Raw genomic sequence first — 21,331 nt, 5'->3', positions numbered from 1 at the left:
GTTTTCCACATAATGAAAACACATGCTCACATTTTTTCAAAGTATAGTACAGGTGTTTTTAAATATAATTTAACATAATAAAAGTGGTCTACTCACTCCCGGCCACTTGAATCCCCACCTATTGTTTGCCATAGCCTTCCACTTTATCCTTCAAATTTAAAGGCAATTAAAAGCTGCTTGAAGCAAGATACTAAAACTTCTCAAGCAAGATCCATGAACAGCAGTTTTATGTAACTCACAGAGTGCAACTGCGCATGGTCATGCAGTACACAAATTCACATAGACAAATTCCTATCTATTTCTTTTTATAACAGTGTTACAGTTTCTGTAATGTCTTAATGCAGAAATAAAACAATAAGTGAGTAACCTTTTTACTGTGCATGTTAAAATGAATTCACTGCTTAAAAATGCCGTGCACAGCGATGGGTGATTAAGACGGCAGAGCAGCAGCTGATTCTCCATAAGCAATGACCTCTCAATAACATGATGTGCTTCAATTCTAAGAGAAGACATAAGCTTACAACATAAATCAATACAGGTAATTTTTTTGAGTGAAAATAAGTTGTTGGGTCCCAACCTAAAGAATTTCTTGGACTATGCTACAAATCAGTCTCCAACCACAACTAGTCATTCCCAATTCATTTCACCATCTTCTTTCTTTTACTGTCTTTCTTTTATCATCTAGAAGCACTACTTCTGTAGTAGGTTTACTCCATTTGTCATCTAATGGTTCAAATCGCTCTGAGCACTATGGGACTTAACATCTGAGGTCATCAGCCCTCCAGAACTTAGAACTACTTAAACGTAACTAACCTATGGACATCACACACATCCATGCTTGAGGCACGATTTGAACCTGTGGCCGTAGCAGTCGCACGGTTCCAGACTGAAGCGCCTAGAACCGCTCGGCCACAGCGGCCGGCTTTGTCATCTGATCTCATGACATATTCTGCCCACTGCCATTTCATTGCTTCACCACCTGGATCAGTAAATCCCTTGCGGGATTGGGGTGGGGGTGGGGTGGCTTGCGGGATTGGGGTGGGGGTGGCTATGTACGTAAAAGACAGTATTCCGTTTGAGTCCATAGACGTATCACGGAGCTGCACTGAAAAGATATTTGAATGTTGTGCAGGGGCAGTTGAATTTAGTGAAACTAAACTTCTAATTGTTGTTGTTTATGGGTCTCTGCTCAAGCTAGAGAGGGTTCTTGATTCACTTTGTAGGAAGTACCAAAAACTAGTTATATGTGGTGACTTCAATATAAATTTTGTATATGATGGTGCAAGAAAAAGGATATTGGTAGATCTCCTAAATTCATATGATCTGATGCAGACTGTGTTTTTTTCCAAATAGGGTGCAGGAGAACAGTAGCACAGCCATAGATAATATTTTTATTCATTCTTCATTACTAGATGGGTATTCTGTTAGTAAAAGGGTGAATGGCCTTTCAGACCATGATGCACAAATTTTAATACTAAAAGGCTTTTGTAGTCAAACAAATGTCACATATAATTACAAACTATGCAGGAAAGTTAATCCAACAGCAATGGAGAGTTTTTTAAACCTTGTCAAGGAACAAGAGCAGCAGGATGTTTGTAGAGCGGATAACACAGATGATAAATATAATGCTTTCCTTAACACACTTGTCATGCTCTTTGAGAGTTGCTTTCCATTAGAACGTTCTAAACAGTAATAGGCAGCCTGGGTGGCTAATAGGCAGCCTGGATGGCTGACTAGCGGGATAAGGATATCATGTAGAACAAAGAGGGAATTATATCAAAATGTTAGAAGTAGTCACAATCAAGCTACAGTAGCCCATTACAAACAGTATTGTAAGGTGCTTAAAAATGTTATTAGGAAGGCAAAGAGTATGTGGTATGCAAATAGAATAGCTAATTCACAGGATGAAATTTAAACCATATGGTCAATTGTGAAGGAAGTGTCTAGTCGGCAGCACAAGGTCAATGATATAAAGTCAGTTCATAGTAAAAATATTTCTGTTACTGATAAATCAGATAGATGTACAGTATTTAGCAATCATTTCCTGAGCATCACTGGTGAATTAAATAAAAATTTAATTTCTACAGGGAATCCTATAACTTTCTTGGCAAAATCCTTTCTGAGACTGATGTCTGACATACTCCTCTGTGATACAGACAAGTGGGAGATTGAGTCAATAACTAAATCACTGACGACTAAGGACTCTCATGGATATGATGGAATGCCTAACAGAATATTAAAGTACTGTGTTCCACATGTTAGCCCTGTATTTAGCCATATTTGTAATTTTTCCTTTAGGAATGGCCAGTTTCCTGAACGATTAAAGTACTCAGTAGTAAAGAAGCTTTATAAAAAGGGAGAAAAGGATAATATAGACAATTTTAGACTTATTTCTATTCTATCAAATGTACAGTTCAGCTTTAGAAGTCGTTTAACAACTGAAAGTGCTATATTCTCTTTTCTCTGTGAATGTATGGGTTGAACAAAAGGTTTTGAATGCTAGGTATATTTTTTGATTTAAATAAGGGGTTTCATTGTGTTGACCAAAAAATATTGCTACAGGAGTTGGACCATTATGGAATACGGGGAGTAGCTCACAAATGGTTTACCTCTTACTTTACCAACAGGCAGCAAAAGGTCATTATTCACGATGTTGAGATGGCTGTGATGTGGGGTCTGAGTGGGGTGCAGTCAAGTGGGGGGTGCCTCAGGAACCAGTGTTGGGACCACTCCTGTTCCTTATTTATGTAAATGATGTGCTCTCTAGTATTAAGGATAGCTCTAAAATATTTCTGTTTGCTGATGACACTAGCTTGGTACTAAAAGGTGATGTGTGCAACCCTGGCCCAGTTTCAAATAGTGCAGTTCACGACCCAAGTTCATGGCTTATAGAAAGTAAACTAACGCAAAATCATAGAAAGACTCAGTTTTTACAGTATCTAACACACAATTCAGCAAAACCTGATGTTTTAATTTCACAGAATGGGCATATGATTAGTGAAACTCAACAGTTCAAATTTCCAGGTGTTCAGACAGACAGAAAACTGTCGTGGAAAGCCCACATTCAGGATCTTGTTCAAAGACTTAATGCTGCCATTTTTACTATTTGAGCGGTATCTGAAGTAAGTGATCGTTCGACACGAAAATTAGTCTACTTTGCTTATTTTTATTCACTTATGTTGCACGGTATTATATTTTGGGGTAACTCTTCCCATTCTAAAATGATATTTTTGGCTCGGAAACAGGCAGTTTGGGCAATAAGTGGTGTAAGTTCACAAACCTCTTGTCGACCCCTGTTCACGTGTCTGGGTATTTTGACAGTGGCCTATCAATATATATATTCCTTATGGTCATTTCTTGTTAACAATATTAGCTTATTCCCAAGAATAAGCAGCTTTCACTCAGTTAATACTTGGCAGAAATCAAACCTGCATTTGGATCGGACTTCCTTAACTCTTGTGCAGGAAGATGTGCAGTATACTGCTGCATCCATTTTCAATACGCTGAGCTCGAATTCAACAATATTAGCAATAATCCACGTGCTTTCAAATCGAAACTGAAGAGTTTCCTCATGGGTCACTTCTTCTGTTCTGTCGAGGAGTTCCTTTAAAAATTATGCTGATTCTTGTTGTTTTGTTGACTGCATTTACTTAAACTTATGGGCTGACTTTTTTCGGGTTCATAAACATTTTGTTTTTATCTGTTATTACTTTTATGTTATAATTTCATGTACAGACATGTTCCATGACCTTGGAAATTTGCTCATCAATTTGGTCCTATGGAACTAGACGTGTAAATAAATAAATAAATCAATAACTAAACAATTCTACATCATATTTCCTTTGAAGACCTACCCTATTTCTGAACCACTGAACCCAGGTAAACAATGTGATCAACTTCTCTACATACTGATAGTACATCAGTAGCTGGTAGTGACTCACCTCCGTCAATTATCACAATCTTGATCTTGGTCTTGATATTTTTTCTTATTAATTGACAATCCATGTGTCTCACTTTCTCTCTTAACTCTAACCAGTAGTTCCTTCGTTTCCACATGTGATTCTATGCACAGTGGGGTGTCATCAGCAACTCATAAATAACTGATTCTCCGTCCTCCAATTCGGATCCCACCAGTCCAGCCATGAAGACTTTTTCTCAACACATACTCTCCATAGACATTGAATAGAACTGGTGACAGAATGCACTGCTGTCTAACTCCTTTACATAGTTCAAAAAGACCTGAAATAGTTTTATCTAGTCTGATTATTGCCTTACTATCAATGTAGAGAACTCTGACCAGGGTAATACAATCATCAGGAATGCCCATATCTGCTAGTACACTCCACAGTTCTTTCCACTGAACACAGTCGAAAGCCTATCCATAGTCCAAGAAACAAAGAACTAATGGGGTATTTAATTCCATACATTTTTCAATTAACTGTCTGACATTGAGAATCTGCTCTCATGTTTCTTTATTATGCAGGAACCAAGCTTTCTCTGGTGGTATTTCTTTATCCAAGTAGGTTCTCAGGCATTCATGGATAAAGAATCTTGCTGGCATGTGAAATTAATGAAATGGTTCTATAGTTCTCACAATGCTGTGTGTGTCCTTTCTCATGGTCCAGTCCTCTATCCACATCCCATTATTTCATATTTTGTTACCTATTTCGTGCATGATTTCCAAACCAAAATATCCAAATGCTTTGATAATTTCAGCAGCAATAAGGTAAAGTCTAGGTGCTATGCTACTTTTCAATTTAGCTATAGCTTTTCAGACTTCTTGTTTTAAGACATTAGATTCCTTCTCTAGTGAAATGTTCGCACTATCAAATTTTTCATTTTCATTTATTACAACCTGTTGTAGTATATTCTTCATCAATCAAGAGCTAGTTCTATGTTGGTTAGAGGTGAGCCACCTTCATCTTCTGCCACCCATGTTCTTGGTTTGATCAATCTTGTTACTTTACTTCACTGAACACGCACCTGGTCTCATTTCAATCCCAGAATTGCTGAATTCTCTCCAATGTTTCCTGATGCAATTACTTTTGTCTCTTCAGCAGTTTCTCTGTATTAACTTGTGGTACTGCGAGTTCCTTGTAATCCCCATCTTCAGTGCTTTTCTGTCCTCAATAATTAGTATACACTCCTGGAAATTGAAATAAGAACACCGTGAATTCATTGTCCCGGGAAGGGGAAACTTTATTGACACATTCCTGGGGTCAGATACATCACATTATCACACTGACAGAACCACAGGCACATAGACACAGGCAACAGAGCATGCACAATGTCGGCACTAATACAGTGTATATCCACCTTTCGCAGCAATGCAGGCTGCTATTCTCCCATGGAGACGATCGTAGAGATGCTGGATGTAGTCCTGTGGAACGGCTTGCCATGCCATTTCCACCTGGCGCCTCAGTTGGACCAGCGTTCGTGCTGGACGTGCAGACCGCGTGAGACGACGCTTCATCCAGTCCCAAACATGCTCAATGGGGGACAGATCCGGAGATCTTGCTGGCCAGGGTAGTTGACTTACACCTTCTAGAGCACGTTGGGTGGCACGGGATACATGCGGACGTGCATTGTCCTGTTGGAACAGCAAGTTCCCTTGCCGGTCTAGGAATGGTAGAACGATGGGTTCGATGACGGTTTGGATGTACCGTGCACTATTCAGTGTCCCCTCGACGATCACCAGTGGTGTACGGCCAGTGTAGGAGATCGCTCCCCACACCATGATGCCGGGTGTTGGCCCTGTGTGCCTTGGTCGTATGCAGTCCTGATTGTGGCGCTCACCTGCACGGCGCCAAACACGCATACGACCATCATTGGCACCAAGGCAGAAGCGACTCTCATCGCTGAAGACGACACGTCTCCATTCGTCCCTCCATTCACGCCTGTCGCGACACCACTGGAGGCGGGCTGCACGATGTTGGGGCGTGAGCGGAAGACGGCCTAACGGTGTGCAGGACCGTAGCCCAGCTTCATGGAGACGGTTGCGAATGGTCCTCGCCGATACCCCAGGAGCAACAGTGTCCCTAATTTGCTGGGAAGTGGCGGTGCGGTCCCCTACGGCACTGCGTAGGATCCTACGGTCTTGGCGTGCATCCGTGCGTCGCTGCGGTCCGGTCCCAGGTCGATGGGCACGTGCACCTTCCGCCGACCACTGGCGACAACATCGATGTACTGTGGAGACCTCACGCCCCACGTGTTGAGCAATTCGGCGGTACGTCCACCCGGCCTCCCGCATGCCCACTATACGCCCTTGCTCAAAGTCCGTCAACTGCACATACGGATCACGTCCACGTTGTCGCGGCATGCTACCAGTGTTAAAGACTGCGATGGAGCTCCGTATGCCACGGCAAACTGGCTGACACTGACGGCGGCGGTGCACAAATGCTGCGCAGCTAGCGCCATTCGACGGCCAACACCGCGGTTCCTGGTGTGTCCGCTGTGCCGTGCGTGTGATCATTGCTTGTACAGCCCTCTCGCAGTGTCCGGAGCAAGTATGGTGGGTCTGACACACCGGTGTCAATGTGTTCTTTTTTCCATTTCCAGGAGTGTAGTTTCTTTAGCAAGGCAGTTCCTTTTATTCTTCACTTTTTTGCAATCCTTGACTATTTCTTCAACTGTTTCAACTAATGTCTCTTTCAGCAAATTCCATTTCTCTGCAGATGTTATATTATCTGACTGATCAGTCTAAAGTGTTCTTAGACTTGATGCCTAAAAATTTCATTTCCTGCCTTCTGCTTTAATCTTTTTGCAATTGGAGGTCTTCCTTTATTTTGAAAGTTTTATTCTTGGTGCCCCCCCATGAACCATGGACCTTGCCTTTGGTGGGGAGGCTTGCGTGCCTCAGCGATTCCGATAGCCGAACCGTAGGTGCAACCACAATGGAGGGGTATCTGTTGCGAGGCCAGACAAACGTGTGGTTCCTGAAGAGGGGAAGCAGCCTTTTCAGTAGTTGCAGGGGCAACAGTCCGGATGATTGACTGATTTGGCATTGTAACACTAACCAAAACGGCCTTGCTGTGCTGGTACTGTGAACGGCTGAAAGCAAGGGGAAACTATGGCTGTAATTTTTCCCGAGGGCATGCAGCTTTACTGTATGGTTAAATGATGATGGCGTCCTCTTGGGTAAAATATTCCGGAGGTAAAATAGTCCCCCATTCGGATCTACGGGCGGGGACTACACAAGAGGACATCGTTATCAGGAGAAAGAAAACTGGTGTTCTACGGATTGGAGCATGGAATGTCAGATCCCTTAATCGGGCAGGTAGGTTAGAAAATTTAAAAAGGGAAATGGATAGGTTAAAATTAGATATAGTGGGAATTAGTGAAGTTCGGTGGCAGGAGGAACAAGACTTTTGGTCAGGCCAATACAGGGTTATAAATACACAATCAAATAGGGGTAATGCAGGAGTAGGTTTAATAATGAATAAAAAGTAGGAGTACGGGTAAGCTACTACAAACAGCATAGTGAACGCATTATTGTGGCCAAGATAGACACGTAGCCCACGCCTACTACAGCAGTACAAGTTTATATGTCAACTAGCTCTGCAGATGACGAAGAAATTGAAGAAATGTATGATGAAATAAAATAAATTATTCAGATAGTGAAGGGAGACAAAAATTTGATAGTCATGGGTGACTGGAATTCGGTAGTAGGAAAAGGGAGAGAAGGAAACGTAGTAGGTGAATATGGATTGGGGGGAAGAAATGAAAGAGGAAGCTGCCTGGTAGAATTTTGCGCAGAGCACAACTTAATCATAGCTAACACTTGGTTCAAGAATCATAAAAGAAGGTTGTATACATGGAAGAAGCCTGGAGATACTGACAGGTTTCAGATAGATTATATAATGGTAAGATAGAGATTTAGGAACCAGGTTTTAAATTCTAAGACATTTCCAGCAGCAGATGTGGACTATGACCACAATATATTGGTTATGAACTGTAGATTAAAACTGAAGAAACTGCAAAAAGGTGGCAATTTAAGGAGATGGGACCTGGATAAACTGACTAAACCAGAGGTTGTACAGAGTTTCAGGGAGAGCATAAGGGAACAATTGACAGGAATGGGGGAAAGAAATACAATAGAAGAAGAATGGATAGCTTTGAGGGATGAAGTAGTGAAGGCAGCAGAGGATGTAGCAGGTAAAAAGACGAGGGCTACTAGAAATCCTTGGGTAACAGAAGAAATATTGAACTTAATTGATGAAAGGAGAAAATATAAAAATGCAGTAAATGAAGCAGGCAAAAAGGAATACAGACGTCTCAAAAATGAGATCGACAGGAGGTGCAAAATGGCTAAGCAGGGATGGATAGAGGACAAATGTAAGGATGTAGAGACATATCTCACCAGGGGTAAGATAGATACTGCCTACAGGAAAATTAAAGAGACCTTTGGAGAAAAGAGAACCACTTGTATGAATATAAAGAGCTCAGACGGAAACCCAGTTATAAGCAAAGAAGGGAAGGCAGAAAGGTGGAAGGAGTATATAGAGGGTCTATACAAGGGCGATGTACTTGAGGACAATATTATGGAAATGGAAGAGGATGTAGATGAAGATGAAATGGGAGATACGATAATGCGTGAAGAGTTTGACAGGGCACTGAAAGACTTGAGTCGAAACAAGGCACCAGGAGAAGACAACATTACATTAGAAAAACAGCCAGCCTTGGGAGAGCCAGTCCTGACAAAACTCTACCATCTGGTGAGCAAAATGTATGAGACAGGCGAAATTCCCTCAGACTTCAAGAAGAATATAATAATTACAACCCCAAAGAAAGCAGGTGTTGACAGATGTGAAAATTACCGAACTATCGGTTTAATAAGTCACAGCTGCCAAATACTAACGCGAACTCTTTACAGACGAATGGAAAAACTGGTAGAAGCTGACCTCGGGGAAGATCAGTTTGGATTCCGTAGAAATATTGGTACATGTGAGGCAATACCGACCCTACGACTTATCATAGAAGCTAGATTAAGGAAAGGCAAACCTACGTTTCTAGCATTTGTAGACTTAGAGAAAGCTTTTGACAACATTGACAGGCATACACTCTTTCAAATTCTGAAGGTGGCAGGTGTAATATACAGGGAGAGAAAGGCTATTTACAATTTGTACAGAAACCAGACGGCAGTTATAAGAGTCAAGGGACACGAAAGGGAAGCAGTGGTTAGGAAGAGAGTGAGACAGGGTTGTAGCCTCTCCCCGATGTTATTCAATCTGTATATTGAGCAAGCAGCGAAGGAAACAAAAGAAAAATTTGGAGTAGGTATTAAAACCTATGGAGAAGAAATAAAAACTTTGAGGTTAGCCGATGACATTGTAATTCTGTCAGAAACAGCAAAGGACTTGGAAGAGCAGTTGAACAGAATGGACAGTGTCTTGAAAGGAGGATATAAGATGAACAACAAAAGCAAAACGAGGATAATGGAATGTAGTCGAATTAAATTGGGTGATGCTGAGGGAATTAGATTAGGAAATGGGACACTTAAAATAGTAAAGAAGTTTTGCTATTTGGGGAGCAAAATAACTGATGATGGTCGAAGTAGAGAGGATATAAAATGTAGACTGGCAATGGCAAGGAAAGCGTTTCTGAAGAAGAGAAATTTGTTAGCGTCGAGTATAGATTTAAGTGTCAGGAAGTCGTTGCTGAAAGTATTTGTATTGAGTGTAGCCATGTATGGAAGTGAAACATGGACGATAAATAGTTTGAACAAGAAGAGAATAGAAACTTTTGAAATGTGGTGCTACAGAAGAATGCTGAAGATTAGATCGGTAGATCACGTAACTAATGAGGAGGTATTGAATAGAATTGGAGAGAAGAGAAATTTGTTGCACAACTTGACTAGAAGAAGGGATCGGTTGTTAGGACATGTTCTGAGGCATCAAGGGATCACCAATTTAGTATTGGAGGGCAGCGTGGAAGGTAAAAATCGTAGAGGGAGACCAAGAGATGAATACACTAGGCAGATTCAGAAGGATGTAGGTTGCAGTAGTTACTGGGAGATGAAGAAGCTTGCACAGGATAGAGTAGCATGGAGAGCTGCATCAAACCAGTCTTAGGACTGAAGACCACAACAACAACAACAACAACAACAACAACAACAACTATTCTCGGTGTAAGATATAGAAGCTGATGGTCAGAAATACAGTTGGCAGCAGGAGCAGTATTAATGTTTTTAATTGACAATTCCATCCTAAGCCAATCAAGGAACAGTGAACCTGAAAAGACATGTTCCACCTGGTGAGGTCTAGGTGTAAAGTCTTTGTGGATGGTGTTGGTTATAAGAAACTTATTTACCTCACAGAACTGAGTAAGTTGATTTTCATGATTATTTCTATTGCTTAAGCCATGACAGCCAAGTACTTCGTTTGATGAGTTCCTCTTCTCTGCTTAAGCATTAAAATCTCCTTCCACTATGGTAACCTCCTTTGTGGATATTGAGTCAAGGCAGTTAGAAAGACTCATAAAATTCTTTTAACTCTCCATCATCAGCTGTTTAAGTAGGTGCACATGCCTGTATCACATTTAGCTTGCAAGATCTAGTGTTGAATTTCACTAGTATTATTTGCTCACTGACAGGTTTGTATTCAATCACTTGTCTACTAACAAGATAACACCACTGGTGGAGTTATCTGATCTACCACAAGCATATACTGTCCCGCTATTAGTTCTTTCAAAGTGCCTTTGCCTTTTCATTGTGTCTCTGCTAATCCTAATACTCTGTGTAATGTTTCGGGGTACTTGTAAACATCCCAACACACCATTGGAAAGCTGTCGACAAGAGATGCTCGTGAGTAAATTGAATAAGTATAAATGTAGTGGGAAAAGGAAACTGTATTTTTCCTTTCTTGTATGCAGTGAATGTAGAGCTGTGGTGGAGCTGGCAAGATGGGGGCCAGTAAAAATAGTATTACAACCACTAGTTATGCGGCAGTCATTTGTGCCATGGTGCAGCAAGTGCCTGAATCCAAAAGCCATGGATTAAATGACACACCAACAAGGGCATAATGAACAATTGGAGAGTGGTAGTCGTTTTTCTGGTTTTTTCTCTCGGGTCCTACAGTATGCATGTACAGACGTTTGAATGTACTCAAGGGAGCAGTATTATAATAGCAATTGTTAGTTGTGTTGTGAAAAGTAATAATGAAAATGTTGTGTAAAATATACCTCTGTTTGTGAGAAGTGTGGTATTTATTTAGTAGCACAATAGAGAAAACTTGACAAAGCATTCCAGGGATCTTCACTGCAATTGAATCGACAGGGAGGTGGCATGGAAGGATCCAGACCACCAAGAGGATAAAGGTAATACTACTTTCATCTGATGGTGTATTGGTGTAGGCTAAATATTGCCCTTTTATATCAGCCAGGAACACAACTTCCAGCTAGTGCTGGTATAAGACCCACCACAAATCTTACAAAATAAACAACAGCAGGAAAGGAGGGAAAAATACACCCCATCTGATTTCAGTTCGCTGGTATTCCCTTTCCACAATCTGTAATCTTTCAGTTTGGCATAATCCTTGTACATTCCACGTCACAATATTGTGTATATTCTTTTGAATATTCATGGTTTTGCAGCTGTGTCCCCCACCCCACCGCAAGAACTGACTGGGGGATTGTTTATATTTCTGGGCTGTTTAAAGGCAGGTAAATCAATGATGGGTTTTCTCGAGAACAAATCAGTAGGGTGGCTGCTTTTTGCCTTCCCCTTGTAGCGGTTCCGCCTGCTATATTTCTTCGTTTGTTGCTCTTGGTGTCGACGTACTGCGTTGCTACACTGGTTGAAAAATGAGGTTTGTAATTTGGACGCTGACTATGGTAAATAATGTAGCAACAGATGCACAGTTACGGTTCATTGACTTTTACTTTCACTTTGCACAATCCCCAAATAATACAGTTATACATGTATGGCCAGTGCGCTACTGTTTAAAATTGTCATAAGCTTCATTAATAGTTTGCAGGCAAACATCCACATACGGCTACAATAGTTTCCTGTTGAACATCTATGAGCAGTAAAACCTAACCACACAGTTTACAGTTCACAGTTCTTGAAGAATACACAGGTACGAATGGAAACAGACAATGTCACTGTCATTGGTATTACAACACTTATTTCACACTTAATTTGAAGCATTGTCGTCGTTCTAAACAACATAGGTTCCTCGTCTGAAACTCGGCCGTGGACTGACTGTCTCAGGACCAAAACTCAGGCCCTTATATATCATCACAATAATAGGTATTGAATCTATACATTGTTTAAAGTTAAATTTACAGAAATTACAATTAAAACTTAACTCACTAAATTAACTGAATACATCGAAAAATTGGTTCTTTTTAATAGTTTCTTCTACTGCAAGAGTTAGGTCGAATTATTTGTTTAAATCATGAAATTAACAAATATAAGTATGCAAACAATACTTTGGACAAAACTGTTAATTACATTGGAATTAATTAAGGGCTGCCTTTGCTAACATGTTTTCGAATAGAGCCATATAAATACTTTAAGATTACTAGCATTTCGTGTTACAAATGTTTACAATTATTACAGAATTCATATTTGTTTATATGTCAACAATATAATTTAAGTTACAAAACAATTACTGATTTCACCCTATAATGAACGATACTAGCTAGGAATAGTCAAAATAAATTAGAAAATCGATTACATACCTGAAACTAAGCACAAAATTAGATCTGGTATTAAATTCTTTAAAACTGAGGGCCAATCTTTCTCTTTTATGAAAATGCATATTATATTTACATATATTAATGGTAATTAGTTAAAACTAAAATAACGAATTTTAAGGAGGCAGATGGCAAAACAGGGAAATTAAAAATATCCCAGCTTGCTTCATCACACCCTGTCACTTGGAAATACAAAGAAAAACAAAGTACTACGTAGAAATGGTTAGTATCTGTGGTAAGGTCACGGTCCATCCCTGATCAGACAATAGAACAAACTACGAGCTCAAGTAGGCAGGGTCACTAAACCCTTGAAATAGGACTGTCCTTCACTGGGATTGTGAAGAAATTCCTACCCAATACCACTTTCTTTTGCATACAAATATAAAAAATGTATACATTTTTAGTTACTGGCATTGCACATAATATGGCAAAGCTCAATTTTGAAAGATAATGTATGTAAGATTGTTTCTGCAAAATAATACATGCGTAAAACATGGCTTATTATTGTGCTTAATACACTAGTGCCACGCCAACTGTGCGGTTGAATGATCTGTATAAGATACACACTGCATAATACAACCATGGAACCCAGCACCTTTTGTGTGTGTGTGTGTGTGTGTGTGTGTGTGTGTGTGTGTGTGTGTGTGTGTGTGTGTGTGTGCGCGCGTGCGCGCGTGCGTGCGCGCGCACTAACGCGGAAGAGTGGGGGGGGGGGGGGGGGGGGGAATGACACATACATTTGTTGTTTGCAAGCTATAATTCAAAAGTTGGTATAATGTGACACTTTAACGTGGCTGTTTAGGTGGGTGGGTGGGCGGGTGGGTGGGTGGGTGTTTTTTAATGCAGCTGCGACAAAATAATGGTAGAGATCAGGCCTGAACTACATCATTTATGACACTGACAACTTCAGCAAGCAGTTACACAGTAGCTGTTAACAAATGCTTTGTGTTGTGCACTGATTGTTGTTTTCTTTCTCATTCTGAAATGAGTGCAGAGACTAATTTTGGTCCATCAGGGAGATCAATTACCACCCTCACAACAGCAAATGGGATAGATGATAGCTATCAACAAAAGTAATTTCTGCTTTTGCAGAACACATAACATGGGTATAGACTGACTGCCCTGAAATGGGCGGCGAGGCTTGTTCTCCCGCACTACACCTCACCCCTCTGGCAGTTGTAATTCTAGTTTGTTTATGCTCACAGCCGACTGCCAGTTTATAGTATCTGCACTCTGCACTATACAAACTGGAAACAAAACCAGTCAAAGTATTTTGACCACACTGAAAGTCTTCCCTTAACATGCGAATAGAGTTATTTTCCATTCTAATTCTATACTAAGTACCTTGTTGGTTCTATCTGTAGCATTCTCACATATGGGCTGCATGGCTGTGAGTGCACATGAAAGGTTGAACTCTATATTCTGCAGACTTTTTAATCATAGAATTGTGTGGGGAAAGAAAAAAAAAAAGAGTCAAGAAACACCTTAAATCAGAGAAGCATTCTGTTAGCCAGTGGGAAAATGCCACAGCTTCTCAGACATAAACAATCATTTGTTGAAAGCTTAAATAGAGCCAAAAGAAGAAAACAAGTAAAGACCATTTTGGAAGAAACTGTGGAAGTTTTTCCAAAAATAAACACTCCAGACAAAAACGTCCACAATCAGCACTTTTTTTTAACAGTCAATCTAATGCTTCATCTTCAGGCGTGTTACATGATAACCTTTTAAATCTGTGTGTCTAATCATTTTGCCAAATATAAAAATGAAATCTGCCCGAAATATAAATCACATCCAGAAAGTAAGTTTCCCTATTTTTCTAAAACGAAAACAACATATTTACGTGGAAAATTGTATTGGCGACAGGTACAGCAATGTTTGAGCTATTTCTTGACATAGTCACCAGAAGAATTGAGACACTTATCATATTATGGGATCAACTTTTTTATTCCTGTTCATAAATGTCTGTCCCCTGAGAATGGAACCAGTGTGACATTCGTCTTCAGCTCTTTGTCACTGTCAAAATACTGGTCGGAGGACAGGAATTTCTTGAGGTGCAAGAAAAGATGGAAACCACTGGGAGCAAGATCGGGACTGTATGCTGGATTGTCAAACAGCTCCCAACTGAACTTCTGCAAAACAGTTGCTGAGCACCAAGCTGTATGGGAATGAGCACTGACATACAGCAGCACACCACCTGCAGTAAGAATTCCACACTTCTTTTTCTGAGTGGCATATCAGAGTTTCTGCATCGTTTCACAATAACAGTCAGTGTTCACTGTTTCACCTATGGGTAGAAAGTCAATGATCAGAATGCCCTTCCTGTTCCAGAACACTGTGCACATCACTTTCTGTACTGACACAGTCTGTTTGAATTTCGTCTTGACCACAGATCCACTGTGACGCCACTGCATTGACTGCTGCTTGTTTTTTAGGGGCAAGTGAGAAATCCATGTCTCATCGCCTGTGATGATCCTCGAGAAACTCATCGCCATCATCATGATACCACTGCAGAAATGTCAGTGCTGCTCCAAAAAGTTTCATTTCATGCTCGAGTGTCAGATCTTTTGCATCCACCTGGCACACAATTTCTTGAACAGCAGGTGCTTAGTGACAATTTCAAACAACAAGGATCACGACTTCTGCAGAAAATGGCTGCTGAGCTCCATAATCATGAAGCAACAGTTCTCCAACAGTTCTGCCACAACAGCTCTATCAGGTGATCATTGATGAGGGATGGTTGCCCAATGGGCTCTTCATCATGGACACTACGACAACCTTCTGAAAAAAGCCTACACCGGCAATGCACCATCTATTTGCTCATGATATTGGCCCATAGATCTGACAATGAAATTCGATGGGTATTATGTTTTGTGCATTAAGAAACCTTATCACAGATCAAACCCAGTAGCCGGTGGCAGAACGAATAAGAGATGCCACTTCAGGGCACAGATGCCACAGTATTGCCACCAGGCAGATCTGTTGTGCATGTGCAATTTTCCCTGCTAAATACATCTACTTTAAAGGAAACAACACTAGAAATATTAATTTCTGGATACACCTAGTAGATGTGAATTTTGCCAAAAACAGATGCTAGAATTCCAGCTCCCTATTCAAAACACACAAAAACTGTATTTACTGCAGCTAGCCAATTTCCTTTATAGTCATAACTGATGACATGCAATGGGTGCACAGTTTTTCTAACAACACAATGTGTCATGGAGAACAGTTCTTAGAAGTTCTGGTTACTATTAACGTAGTTCACAAATGGCAGAATGCCGGCTAACTTTAATCCTATCTGCAACTTAAGAACAATTTCATTGACAGTGAATATATGTTAGTTTCTATTCATTTCAACATAAGAATATGAAATACAATACAAACTGTAACAACAGAAATAATCAGTATTTGGCAATATAATGTAATTGGATAGATAAAAGAATCTACTCACCAAATAGCAGCAGGAGAACACACACATAAAAAAGGTTTTACGTATGCAAGTGGCTCCTCCTTTCAGCAGAAGGGTCGAAGGGGAAGGAAGAGGGGTAAAGAAAAAGAACCAGAGAGGTTATGGAAGGGGTTAGAGTTTGGGTAAGTCACCCAGAACCCTCGTCAGGGAAGATGTACCAGACGAGATGAGAAGGAAACACTGGTTGTTGGGGACTGCACCACATGAGATTTGAAAATCTGAGAGCTTAATGGTGGAAGACAGGGTAATACGCAAGACAGAGATTACTGCTAAAACATTATGCACAAGTTAATAAGAGTTGGAAGCTAAGTTCACTGTGTGTAACAAAGGTGGCAGGGGGATGGCGAAAAATTGACAGGTCAGAAAATGAATGATACAAAAAAATTAAAATGGAGTGAAGAAAGGAGCAGTTCCTGTGAAGAAATGCCGAGATGGGAAAAATTAACATAAATTGGGGCCAAGCGGGGGCAAGAACTATGGCCACATTGTAGAGCTAATTTTCACCTGTGGAGTTCTGAAAAACTGGTAACTGGGGGAACAATGCAGATGGCATGTGTGGTGAAATACGCACCGGGATCACAACACTTATAAATTCTTAACACCATAAACAAAAACAGAGGTAAGGTCTAGTTTTTTTTAAAAAAAAAATGAGAAAACTCAAATTTATTGCCGTAACTTGTTTCTGGTATGCAATACTGGAAGAAGAAGAAGAAGAAGAAGAAGAAAAGAAAGAAAGAAAGAAAGAAAAAAGATCATGTTAATCAGTTTCTGCAAAGAGAATACCTTACAATTGATAAAGCTGTTTGAAACATTCAAGTCCTTTTGAACTTTCTGAAAACTTCCAGAGACTCTTGTAACTCTGAAGATATTTCTGAGGCCAAAGTGCTTGAAGATAATGAGGTATCAATGGTATTCCCAGAAAAAAGGTTCAGAAGAAAGAAAAAAATGACCAATGAGCTTTGTGAGGATGAAGTATCCAAACATTCACAGGAAGATTTGACAGAGTAATAATGGAGCTGAGTACCCGGTTTACTGCACTGGAGGACATTAGTGCAAAATTTAGTTTTCTGTGTGGAGTCCAAATTCAAGAAATGGAAGTGGAGGACTTAAAAACCACAGTAGCAGAACTGTCTGATATCCACGCAGAAGATCTAAACAAGAAAGAATTTATTTTTTAAATTGAAAATTTCAAACACCATGCCCTAGTAATATAGAGACACTTCAAAATGCCACTGCATCATCCACATTACATTTGATTTATGAAAATAAATTGGTAGAGGGCTATCCCAACATTAAGAATATTCCTTACCATACCAGTTCCTGTTTCCTCTGGAGAAAGAAGTTCCAGCAAGCTGAAACTCATTAAAGATCATTTGAGGAGCATGACTGCTCAACAAAGATTAACAAATCTCAGTATAATCTCCATAGAGCACAAACAAGCTATTTCCATAAACTATGATGATATCAAATGTTTTTGTAGCCAAAAAAGCTCGGAAAGCAAAGTTTTAGATTGATTATTGCAGACTGATTATTATGGTATATTCTTGTATATTTTAAAATTGTTTCTGTTTGTTTTCTTTGACCTTAATTTATTTAATAAAATAAGTTAATGTTGTCAGATACTGACATTTATTTTGAAATATATTACCCAAATTACTCTAAAACATTTTTGATTTTTATGAGTAGGGGCGAAAGAAGGTGTGGAAAATTTAAGCTTGCCCCCTTCGTAGAACTCCTAGATCCGGCCCTGGTAATATGTTCAGTGGTTCAGTAATATCGAAGATAGGTAGTAGCAGATTCAGACACAAAGTGTCACACAGGTACACATTTCTGAAAGTTATTATAGTGATATGTGGTTCCAAACAGTCTGATGCCAAATCAAAGGTGAAGCAAATGAACAGTTCATAAAAATCTTTCAAATAACTGAGGAACTTACAGTATCTATCAAAGCGCCTGCTTGCTGCAAATTTGTGGTACTGTCTGTCTGTTCGTAGCTGAGCAATGTTATGGATGCTGGAGACATTTTGGTCCGCTTGGTTTTAAAATATGGTGCACGGTCAGGAGTTGCAGTCACATAATAAGTGGTGGCTTACTAGCTTCACTGCAAATGCTAGAGTAGAACTTTTTCTGTCACGCTGAGATGTACATGGTACACCCATACCCTAGAAAGAACCAATGAATGCTTTACAGAACTGTTGTAGACAGGATCTGTTTGTGCCACAGACATTTCTGCAAAGACACTTTGAAATGTCTGACACTTTAAGTCACCTTACTTTAATGTTTCTCAAGTGCAGTCACCACTTTAGTTTTTGATCAAAAACGAAACTCATGAACCTGACTGTTTGGTTCATAGAAAGGCCCATTCTTCTAGTCAGCATATAAAATAAGTGACTTTTACAATTTCATTTGATCTAATAAAGCAAAAAAACATACATTTATGCATCATTTATTCATTCTTGGACAACATTTTCTGAGTTTTTTTTAACAAATTCAGTCATCATTAAGGCCCACACCTGAGAAGTTAAAAGTTGCGCTGTCCAAAATGAGTTGTGTCCATGACAGAAGTCCTGCAGTCTGCAAATTTTATCTAAATTCAATAAACAATTTTCTTAATTTATATGATATTGTGCACAGAGGAATAGCAGAGGTTTTTTGAAATTAGACAAAATAATAATCTGTCAGACTTCTGAAAGAAAGATGCAGTTTTGTTGTGTATTTTTGGTCATGTTTCGTGCAGTAACTAATGAATAACAAAAATGCCTATACTCCTTGCAGACATAACCGAGGAGTAATAATTCAGCCAAATGTAATCCATTCCATCACCTTGAGATACTATGTAAGTAGGTGCAAAAATTTTGTAGAAAATTACAGCTAACCTAAAAAGACCTGCTAGGTTACATCTGATAAGAAAAGAGGATCAAGTAATGTGAGTGGTTGCTTATGAGAGGTGTTCAATAAATAATACAACACATTGTTTTTCTGAATGCAAGATGGTTTTGTTCAGGATTCCAATACATCATATTATTCTCCATTCTTTTGGCTACAAACCCTATTTTTCAACATAATCTCTGTTCAATGCAATGACCTTATGCCACCTTATTGCAAGGGACTGTCGCCAGCATGGTACCACCTTACTAGTCTATGTCAGAGCCATCATCTTGCTGTATCAATAACCTTTGCATCATCAATTGCAGTGCTTCTCTCATTGAGTCACACAGATGGTAGTCTGAAGGTGCAAGATCCAGGCTGTAGGGGGAGATGAGGGAGAACAGTCCAATTAAGTTTCCTGAGTGCCTCTCAGGCATGCGGACTGGTGTGCAAACTTGTGTGAGGCCTTGTATTGTTATGGAGAAAGAGAAGTTTGTTTGCATTTTGGAATTATTGATCAGTGAGTATTTTCTTTTTCCTGTCTCCTGCCAGGGTGATGAAAAGCAGATGACAGAAGGAACTGTAGTAGAGCTTTTTAGTTCCTCCATTTGATTTGATTTTCTTTATCTTTGCCATAAGTCAGTGGTGATGACATTTCATACATAAATTATTTTATTCAACACTCTAAACAACAACTTTTTCAATTTTCATCCACCCTCCTCCATAATATTAAATAAACCTACACATCCTGTTCCAAATTTTGTACTTTCTGTTGATTACTGTGGTCTCTGTGTGTATGTCGTAGTAAACAAAAACAAAATTTCCATCTCAAAATTTCTGATAAAAATAACTGAAGCTCTGAAATGGTCCTGGTCAGCTACTCTATGTGCTTCTTGAATCCATAGCTGTAGATATGAACAATGGACTGCTTACCCTTATGTCCAAAACAACTTTAAACTATTATATAACTTCATATTTTTAAAAGACTTATTTGTGACAACCCCTTTCTGCATAAATGGTTACCCTTTTCACTAACTGGATAGCCAGAACTAAATAAGTGATAAAGTGAAAATTTTTGAAGAGTTCTCTATAATGATTACCATCACCTAAACAATTACATTTACAATGGCCTTAGAAAAGACCATGTTGTTTACTGGTGGACTTCACCTTCAAATATGGAAAGTGAATGAACATTTCAAGATTCACTAAAGGCCTGGATGAATCTTCTCTGAGAAAATTTCATACATGTGAATAGTTTCTGCAAAAACAATGCTACATTACCATGTATATGACTCCTGGAAATAGTTGACCCCCATTACACCTATCAACTAATAAAAATCTCTGCTGAGAAAGCATGATGAACTTACTTTGCTGATGCCCAGGTCATTTATATATTTCCATACATCCTTTGATGAAGCATACGAAATATTTCTTGCTGCTATTGGCCCTCCTTTGCATTCCTTTGCAGCTTCAGTCTTGGTTAACAAAAACCTATAGCACTGCTGATTTAGCACATCAACGAACTCTGCTTCAAAATCCTGATCACAATACCAGGCTCCACCTGTGACTGAACGATCTGGCTCCAGATTATAAAGCATATAAACTTTTTTCTTGCTTGCCTGAAAAAATTAATTTCCGATACTCATTACAATGAATAGCAGAAATTGAAAGAGACATGAAGATACACATTAACTTCAACAAGATAAATAATATCCAAGCAGTTCCAGATGTTCCACCACAATGTATATGTAACTTTTTTCATTCTACTCATCAAGAATTTTAAAAAAGTTTTCCCCACAAATGACAAGTCATCAAAATAATGCTGCTGCATCAGCTTAATGAAGTAATGAAAATTAAACTTTGTTGTCATTCTTTCAAATCCTTTAGTGAGTAATAAAGCCACCAAAGAACAGGTAGTGTGCAGGGCCTAGTTTCATTCTTACACACAGCAAAGAGAAATCTATATATACTAAATGGGAAGAAAGAAGTTTTACAATCAAGAGGGGCAATAAAATCATGGATGAACTTTATGATGCAATTATGACAATGTAATATTTCTCTAAATAAACACTTAAAATCCATAGAGATGCATAAACAAAACTTGTGTTCAGATTGGTAAAGTTTAACAGACAGCAAAAGTAAGTTGGCAGAAACATACATGCTTATGATCTATAGCACAGGTGGGCAACTGGCAGCCCATGGATTACATCTGGCACACAACTGGCTTCAAACCAGCCAATGGAAGAAATTCTGGGTAAAAATAAAATGAGTACTCTCAAAAACACATGTTTTGTTGCATAG

At 39.4% G+C, this 21,331-nt stretch overlaps 1 protein-coding gene across 4 annotated transcripts in view; it reads right to left on the bottom strand.

Moving 5' to 3' along the window:
* Positions 1 to 21,331, bottom strand: part of LOC126259718 (DNA-directed RNA polymerase III subunit RPC6) — a 69,423-nt gene that overhangs the window by 8,250 nt on the left and 39,842 nt on the right. For all 4 annotated transcript variants that reach the window (XM_049956693.1, XM_049956694.1, XM_049956695.1 and 1 more), the window contains one exon: positions 20,398 to 20,649. In XM_049956693.1, coding sequence (XP_049812650.1) covers positions 20,398 to 20,649 — 252 coding nt within the window. The remainder of the gene's footprint in view (positions 1 to 20,397; positions 20,650 to 21,331) is intronic.

The sequence above is a fragment of the Schistocerca nitens genome, chromosome 5, assembly GCF_023898315.1.
Source record: "Schistocerca nitens isolate TAMUIC-IGC-003100 chromosome 5, iqSchNite1.1, whole genome shotgun sequence".
NCBI lineage: Eukaryota > Metazoa > Arthropoda > Insecta > Orthoptera > Acrididae > Schistocerca > Schistocerca nitens.
This window is presented reverse-complemented; position numbering and strand designations above follow the sequence as displayed.